The sequence below is a fragment of the Ammodytes marinus genome, assembly GCF_949987685.1.
Source record: "Ammodytes marinus genome assembly, chromosome: 13".
Taxonomy (NCBI): domain Eukaryota; kingdom Metazoa; phylum Chordata; class Actinopteri; order Uranoscopiformes; family Ammodytidae; genus Ammodytes; species Ammodytes marinus.
In genome coordinates, this window is record NC_137217.1 from 24,346,976 (window position 1) to 24,356,272 (window position 9,297).

The 9,297-nt window shown below is 39.2% G+C and overlaps 1 protein-coding gene across 1 annotated transcript in view; it reads left to right on the plus strand.

Annotated features, from left to right (window-relative positions):
- grik3 (glutamate ionotropic receptor kainate type subunit 3) overlaps positions 1–8,760 on the plus strand; it is a gene marked incomplete at both ends in the record, with an annotated part of 95,546 nt that extends 86,786 nt beyond the window's left edge. The window contains 4 exons of the mRNA XM_080040141.1: positions 4,249–4,466; positions 7,140–7,365; positions 7,602–7,852; positions 8,566–8,760. Coding sequence (XP_079896267.1) covers positions 4,249–4,466; positions 7,140–7,365; positions 7,602–7,852; positions 8,566–8,760 — 890 coding nt within the window. The remainder of the gene's footprint in view (positions 1–4,248; positions 4,467–7,139; positions 7,366–7,601; positions 7,853–8,565) is intronic.
- Between the last annotated feature and the right edge of the window lie 537 nt (positions 8,761–9,297).

The following is a 9,297-nucleotide window of genomic DNA, read 5'->3' on the forward strand; positions in this document are numbered from 1 at the left end:
GAGAATCCATGTCTGACTACTTACTGTCCAACAAGTAGCATACCAATGTAATGACAATTAAATCTTGTTTGACGATCATCTGTAATGTTGAAGCCAGTCAGAACAAAATAAGCACTTTCTTCTTTCGCCACAAGAACCCAACACGTATTAGTAAACAGCCCACTGTAGATTTAATTCTCCCCTTGCCTGAAAAACCAAACAGATACAAATGGGTTTTGACTTACTAGTTGTCCCTGAAAGGGGGTAGGTAAGTAAATTAAGTTCCATAAATAACATAATGAAGTCAACTGTGAAGGAAAAAGACCCAAGTAATACAATGTTTAACCCCAATGTAACACGACAAATCAAGGGGGCTTAGTGAGACTCTACATTGGATCTTTGCCCGTAAGGATAGCAAGCACATTCAGCAATTCATTAAGCACAGAAGCTCGGCACCACTCTTGTGAAACTGCGTAGGAGCTCTGCCAATTTGCGGGTGCAGGCAGAGGTCCACGAGTGTAGCACCAGCGTGCCGGGAGGGAAAAGACAGAGAGAGATTCAATATAAAATTAGCTACTTAGTATCCTATATTATTCAACTTAACAGGGGTGAATTCCCTGTTAAAATTCATATAATCCGTGCCTCACAGTATATACAGTATGTCAATGCCTGACCTACAGTGTTTCTCATATTTATATTTAACCAATGCTGCAGCTGTTAATCCGATTTTATGAATAAAATGCTTTACATTGGGATATCAAAGTGAATGTTTAAGTCAAATGTGCTGTGTGTGTTCTATGTTGCTGTTTCTACACTTTCAAATTGAGTTCCGTCAAAAAATATCTTGACAATGATCTTGAACAAATAATTTGTCTGGGTTAAAATGTAAGCAGGCTGACTGTGACACCTATGTATGCCACACTCCCTGGTAACACATGCTGCACAGTAGTATCTGAACCAAGGTGTATTTTGTCTCTGTCAAATAAACAGACGTCTCCTCTGCCAAACACAGTGACAGCAGCTGAGACGGAAGCCATTTCCTTGACATGTTTAGAATGCAAATGGAAGTGTTTGAGGAGAGCGAAAGAAATTAAATAATAATCCACCAGCTTGTCTGTGGGAGGGAGGTGTCATAGACAACACAAAGGACATGTGAGGAGGTGCAGAAGCAAAACACTTTGTGTACTTTAAATGCGTCGCCGGGGGTCTCTCAGTAGTCTTTTGCTCACAACGAACAAATATACTGTATGTACATTTGTTTCCCTATATAAATAATTTTTGAAAAGTATCTTTGATGTATTAGTTTACTTATTCCAAATTGTCTCTGACATTATTCCCTGATTTTCTAAAATACAGTTATACGCCAAATATTACCGAGAGGCATGGTTTCAAGCCTTAATTATTGTATTCTTTATTTGGTTCTTTCATTGTGGGACTTGTGGTTAAGATACCGGAGTAGCACTGTTGCCCCTTCTTGTGATTCATATCAAGATTTACTGGCAATGAAATATACATTCCCAATCACAAGTGTAATGTTTTAGGCAATTAACAACTAGTAAAGCCTCAAGCTCTAAAAGAGATTTTTTTCAGTGATGGCTCCACAGAGAGAAAGCTAAGTGCAGGTTATCATTCTCATGGGGAAGCCTATTTATCTCATGTTAAGGTGAGGCATTGCTTGTGGGAAGAAACACTTCTTCACACAGAAGAAACAGCATCATGTCTAACACAATGCACTACTGAATCCACAGAGAATAGCTTTTTCCCCCCCCAGACTGATATTTCAAAAAGCATTATTAGATACAAGACATGTTTAGGAATGTGTTCTGTAATGTCCCATATTCGCATATGTTGCAAGAATGAGCTCAGAAATGTATTACTACTTAATGGTAATCTTTACCATGCATTACCAAGAAACTTTTGAAACTAAGAACACCACAAACTACTGGCCAGGCATGTGCACTACATCGATTTAGGTCCCTTCAGCAGATCTGTGTGCATGTCGAGTGTATACAAAAATGTCCGTCTAACACGGACATTTTTAAAAATGTAAAGGAATAACTTTTGCGTTAGCGAGTGTAAATGTAGCTTAAGATGAGAAGATCAAAACTCCCCTAACTGTAATTTAATTCTATGGAACTGGAGCCAGGTAATTAGCCTAGCATAAAGACTAGGGATACAGTTAGCTTAGCTTTTTTATAAGACATTAAAGTATCACTTTACTAATAATAAGCTCTTTTATTAGTTAATTTTGCTCCCACTTCATATAAGGCATTATAAGGAATTATTAATTTTTATCATATAAATACATTCCTTAAGCTGGTCACAAAATGTAAAATGTCTATGATGCCATGACATAAATCCCATAATGATATTTGCATATAAGTCCTCTGCACTTGCCTTGGGAAGCTATTTAAAGCACCCATCTGAAAGAGCATTGCAGCAGGCAGTGAGGTGAATGTGATGTTTTGGTTACTGAAATAGTATCAATATTGTAATGTCTGAAAGACAATTCATATTTCCTTGATTTACAAGAGTCCTTCTTCAATGAATTGTACGGCATTTTGATGCCATTTTATTTCCTTGGCAACCAATGACCAATATGCTTTTTGTATTTATTAGAGTGTTCTTCTTATGCAGCGCCATATACTGTTCCCTGCTGACAACAACACTTTATATTGTGGATTTCAATTAAGTTACCTCATTTAATGTTGTAGCGTAACCAGAGAAGGCTTCTGGATCTTCCCTCTCTGAAGTCAGTCTGAATTAAGGGATGCCACGGTTGTCCCTTGTTTGTAACAATGTAGAGTCTTTGTCAAACCACAAAGGACAAATCCAATCAAATTTGGTAGAAGAGGTTATGGTGCTGACCACTATACCCCCCACACACCACTCCACCCCCACCCTCTGTTGGCTTGTTACTCTTTAGAATTGCCCCCATAAATCTTCTCACTAAAGTAACAGAGTGCACAATGCGCAAGGGTATTTCAAAGGTTGTCAGAGATGAGATATAAAGTAACTTTAACACCAGTCAGCGAGCCATTGTAAACATAGTATTACTCAGCAGCGGACCACTCAAAGTCAAGGCTGACGCAGGGTTGTAGATGTCAGTCTGATGAGATACTATATCATGGATGTTTTTCCATTTGTTATAGAGACAGTGATCATTTGTTTACTAACTGCCTTGGAGTGACAATTAAGTAAATCTGACATAATTTGAACTGTCTGACTTGTACTTGTTTGGTTTGCATGTGATATGTCAAAAAAGTACCATCAGTGAAATGTATGGTTTTTTCGCATTTACATTTAATCTAACATTTTCACATTGCGACGTATGCCAAGTGGTTCACCGAAACTAAGATCAGACAAAAGATTCAGTAATAGACTAGGTTCACCTGCAAATGCAGTAAAACAAAACCTTAGGTGTGATAACAGAGGTGAACAGCTAATTGCAGAGTAGAAATCCTGAACTGAACTGATAAAAGGATTTTAAAACAAATGTAGAACTATTCAGAACATACAGTTTACTGGTATGATTCGCCCATTCGGAAATTCTTAGCTTAGAGTCTGGCTAAACTGCCAAACTGGCTTAATTTTCTGTTTCCTAAAGCCCCTATCTCACTGGGCTGCGATTGTTTGCGACAAGTTGGAGACTGCATTCGCGAGGGAGTCTCTAAACTATCTTGAAACGTTGCAGGGGTCTCAATTTCCTCGCATGAGTCGCAGAGCCTTGCAGTCCTGTTGCTTGAATTTTGAACATGTTCAAAAAATGTGTGCGACAAATCTACTGTCAAAATAGTCTCAGAGTGGTCGCAGGTGTTTCGAACGCGTTGTACACCCTTCTCAATTTAGTCTGCGCGACTCAGAAAGTGCGAGAAGTGTGAGACAACTTTCCGAGGGTTTGGCGAAATATGAAACTAAATTGCGACTGATTTGAGACAAAAATGAGACTGCCATTCCGTTCGTGCAACGCTCGCCAGACGTTTGCGAGAAACCAACTCAGTGAGACTGCAATTAAAGACTGTCGCTAATTCTCATATTTTCTCGCAATTTTGTGTCTCCAACTTGTCGCAAACAGTCGCAGCCCAGTGAGATAGGAGATTTACTGACAGTACCTTGATCAGCACAGTGGAGCTGCCAAAAACATGTGCAGGCTTATTAACATAAATGCAAGCGATCGTGTTCCTAAATTTGTGTAATTCAGTTACAGTGTTGGCAGGTGCAATTGTATCTAGTTAATTGCTTAATAACCTCTCACTGTGTGGTTTACAGGCTCAGAACTGATGCCCAGAGCGTTGTCGACCAGGATCATTGGTGGAATCTGGTGGTTCTTCACGCTCATCATCATATCATCCTATACAGCTAATTTAGCAGCGTTTCTCACTGTGGAGAGAATGGATTCACCTGTGGACTCTGCAGATGACATCGCTAAGCAGACCAAGATTGAGTATGGTGTGGTCAAAGATGGCGCAACCATGTCCTTCTTCAAGGTATATTACGCGTAATCAAGAATAGTAATAATTGGGATATTTTATCTTTAAAGCCATACCCAGCTATTGTAATCCCAAAACACATCCTCATATGTTTACATCAAAATCAGAGAATATCTATTCACCATCCTCTAGCTCTCTGACGTGTTCGTGCTGGGAAAAAAAGTCACGTGTTTCTACACAGCATCTCAACACAGTAGCCCAGTGCAAGCCATACATTCTCACTACCAGCACGTATGCAACAGACGGCTGGAGCACTTGCTCTGAGCTGCTGTTAGTTCAATTATCAACAAGTGTTCTATGAACACTGCATACACCACCATAAAGAATAAAATCCACCACATTATATTCACTGAAATACAGTTTGGAATGAACAGTCATACTGTAGCTTAGACCTGTACAAAAATATTTAAAATGTGTGTTAAAACATTTACATTAAGTAAAAACGTATTCAGCTATCTCTACACTGTTGATGTGTTCCTCAACAAATTTGTTTAAAAAAAAATTAATTTTAATTTTTATTATGTTAAATTTCAGCGTTTGCCTGCAGCGTATTAAACATTACTTTATTATTTTGAGCTTTGCTTTAAATACTGCTGCTGCTGTGGTGCTGAATAACACATGCAACATAGTTAAACTTTATCAGAGTATACAAACGTTTCAGATTGCTATTGAAGATAGTCCAATGTTATGACATTGTATGAAAGTAAAATAAAGCGTATATTCCACACACCCCCCACACACTGCTGAATGGTGTGTATAATGGATGCCCCAGCTTCCAGGGTTCCGGTTGATATCATAAATGTTAAAAGCAAAAGTGGTGTCCTGGAATTTCATCCTAGTGCTTATTTAAAAAATCACAAATCTATAAGATTATTTACTTTTTGCTTTGCATCCCATGAACCTGCCCCATGAAATGCCCTAATTATAAAATATGCACCTGGATCCAACTCAGCTCGTTGACCCTTTGAAAATAAATCAACCTTCAGTTCCTCTGAATAGCTTTCTATATGGATGTTAATCTAGATCATTTTGGGTTTTTTCGTACCATTGATTCATAGTTTGGGTTTTAGCATTGTAAATAGAAGGACACACAGGTGTTTAATTACCTCATCAGAGTTGCATGGCTCAAGTGCCCTCTGCTCCCCTCTTGCTCTTACAGAAAGGCCTAATGATGTCGACTCAATGAGGCAGAGAAGCATGATAAATACTGAGGAGACCGGGGAGTAGAACAAAGCTTTGCAAATGTATGGATGGATTTGTTCCTAAACTAATGATACAGTGGCATACTAAACTGTCTGTTTTTGCTCTCAAATGTACTCAAATCTAATATGAGTTGTAGTATCACTCCACTCAAAAAAACAGCTACCAGATGGTTCATTATGAGCCGATGTGGTTCTATGACATTGAAACAAGAATAAACTGTATGTACGGAGACCACTAGTTAATATGGTGATTGACGAGTGTGGCAACTCTCACTAGTTTCAAACTACCCTTACCTTCACAAGACATTAATTTGGTGCATACATTTCTCCTTGCTTTGCCATGTCTACCATTTCTAAATACACCATACGGATACTCTGATAGCTTATGTCAGATACAATGCCTCTGTTGAAACAAACCCATTAAATTGGAAACATAATCAAAGTTTTTTAGCCACTGTTAGCCAGGAAGTTGTCACATCAGCTGAAAGCCCTCCTTGAAGAGCTACGGGGGGCAACTAAGGGCACACGTTTGCAAGTCAAATGCTCCCAAAGAAAAGTAGCTTTTATCAACTGTTAAAAGGTTGACAATTTCAAATACAGGATGTGTTTTATGCTATTTTCCACAACCCTTATCAGACAGAAGTGATCTACAGGAAAGCATTGTTTATAGTGAGACCTTTTTGAATTGCACATTGATTTATTGAAAAACGGCAAGCATTTGCTGTAGTAAAATGCCATACGGTCCTTTTTCCTTTCTAAAAATGCATACCTACAATTCAAAAATGTAGGGACCTATTGCCAACTTGGCAACACTTTTTACACTGTACAACCTAATTGGTCCATTTAAGTTTTAATATCAGACTATCACACCTCAATTTCAAGCAACCTGGGCTGTGCTCCTACTGTAGTTGCACTTAATGGAGGGCTTCTTATAATAGCATCTTTCACAATTTGAAATGGCGTATAGTCTTTAAACAGTAATTATCTAGGATTAGACATGGCATAAATGTGACCTTGTATAAAATGTAATGAAATACCACATTGCTCGATGCAAGACTAATGGAGAGGCATTCTGTTATTACTGCTTTGGTAAGAGTGTGCAAAGCCTCAATTTTAATGTCATTTAATCCTGTGACAATAGAGATATGAAGGAGTATCTTCTTAATCAATGTGGTCACTGGCGAAAAATGCTGCAATTTAACAAAAACTACAATGTATGGCAAAATATGTTAAGGTATTCTGGCCTTCATCAGGGCTACAGAGGCACAAGCAAGATTGCATGGTTAGCATTACATCAAGATGTAACACATTGGTCTGTGCGATTGGAAGTCATTTTTAGCTTAACCTTTTAAGGGTAAAAGCATTGTATATTTTTCAACTACTTTTTCTTCACCTGCAGCAAGGGAGATTGTTCAAATGAGGTTGAAAGGCAGTTTTTGTTTAAACTGGCTTTTTCTATCCCTTGCAGAAATCTAAGGTTTCTACTTTTGAGAAGATGTGGGCCTTCATGAGCAGCAAGCCAAGTACATCCCTGGTGAAGTCTATTGAGGATGGGATTCAGAGGGTGCTGAAGTCGGACTATGCTCTCCTTATGGAATCCACAACTATCAATTACATCACTAAGCGGAACTGTAACCTGACACAGGTGGGAGGGATCATCGACAGCAAAGGCTATGGCATTGGCACTCCCCTAGGTAAGACCGGCAAATGATCAGAGAATACATTTGAGATGGACATGTAATACAAAATGCAATTCCTTTTTTAAATATGTTTGTGGGTGAGGTATTGCTTTTAAAACTACAAAGCAGCATAAACCATGTTTGTTTAGCTACCAGTCCAACAGTTTGCCATGATGTGATTTTGAACCTTATTATCACAGAATGCAGCTGGTGTTTCTTCCAAAGTAAAACAGGCCTTATGTTGCTTCCAGGCTCCCCGTACAGGGACAAAATCACCATAGCAATCCTAAGCATCTTGGAGGATGGGCGCCTGCACATGCTGAAGGAGAAGTGGTGGAGTGGGAGCAGCTGCTTGGATGAAGAGCGTCATGAGACAGGCCCCATGGGTATCCAGAACCTGGGTGGTATATTCATTGTCCTGGCATCTGGCCTAGTGCTGTCTGTTTTTGTGGCAATTGCTGAATTCATCTACAAGCTAAGGAAGACTGCAAAACGTGAGCAGGTATATGTCCCCATAAATCACATGCATTTCTTAATTTGATTTTTAAATTGGTGGCTGGGATGGATGGAAAATGATTCTAACATTAATTGAATTACACCACCATAATTTTAGTTTATTTCACCCTTGATAACCAAAGAAGTTGCTAATCATCCCTATTTTATTATTACAGTATACTTATTCCACATAGCCTCTAATGCCAAGATCTGCTCAATTCACGGTTTTTAGTTCAAACATGTTATACAATGATTTGCATGCTTTCAGCTAATCCCTAGGAGGACATGGCCATAACACCACAACATTTATTTATTTTAACAGGCATAATTGCAAATTGGAGCATAGAGAGTTAATCCAGTATTAGTCATAGGAGATGTCAGAATGGCATGAATTTTGCTTTTGTAAATCACTAATTTGAGTTGTGCTAAGTGAGCAGTTGCGTGCATAGTCATACATGTTCACTCTTTTTCACACAGCAGCAATAATAAACTGTGTGCAAGCTATGTGGCGGTGGTGTGATTTGACATTGCTGACAGCCACAGACACACGTTCAAGCATACACACACACCAGCAGTAACACGGCATGAATGTTATGTTCTAATGCATTTCGTGCTCTGTAGACTGTCGACACTCTTCACTGTCAGAACAATTTAAAGCTAAGGCATTTACCCCCCATCCCTTTCCCTGCTCCCCTCCCGGCATCCTCCCTTTTTGCCCAGAGGTCTTTGTGCAATGCCATGGTGGACGAGATCAGACTGTCGTTCACCTGCGAGAGGCGGGTGAAACACAAGCCTCAGCCTCCAGTCATGGTGAAGACGGATGCAGTGATCAACATGCACGCCTACAACGACCGACGACTCCCAGGCAAGGACAACATGAGCTGCAGCACTGGGATGACTCCCGTGTTCCCGTGACAATGTGTTCTCCCCAGGGCAAGAACCTCCTGAGCAACCTGTCAGGGGTGCTGCCAGAGACTAGAGACAACGGCATAGATGGAATCACCAGATTCACCATTAACCACAGTGACATGGGGACACTAACAAAACATGGGCAACTCAAAATGGCAGCATCAGCCACACAGGTATGACAAAATTCACCACTGTATTAAAAAATCACAAGAGGTAAATTAAATATTTTGGGTAAGGTTCTAGGAAAACAGTTTAGCCAAATAATCAGTTTCAAGTCCGATGTTTACGTTTGCAAAACAAAAACACAAGAAAATACAAGAATTCTCAATCAAAGAAAAGTCAGAGAATTGTTTCGGAAAATATGCACTGAGGTTTTGTTTAGAATGGCAATAAATGACAAATACAGTACAGTATACATGGATGACAAGGAAGAGCAATTTTCTTCTAGTTGAGCCACACATTTAAATTATGAATAGTGTTTTTCCTTTATTCTGTTAATTTAAACATACACCTGAATGGCCGTGGACGACAGAAACAAATTCT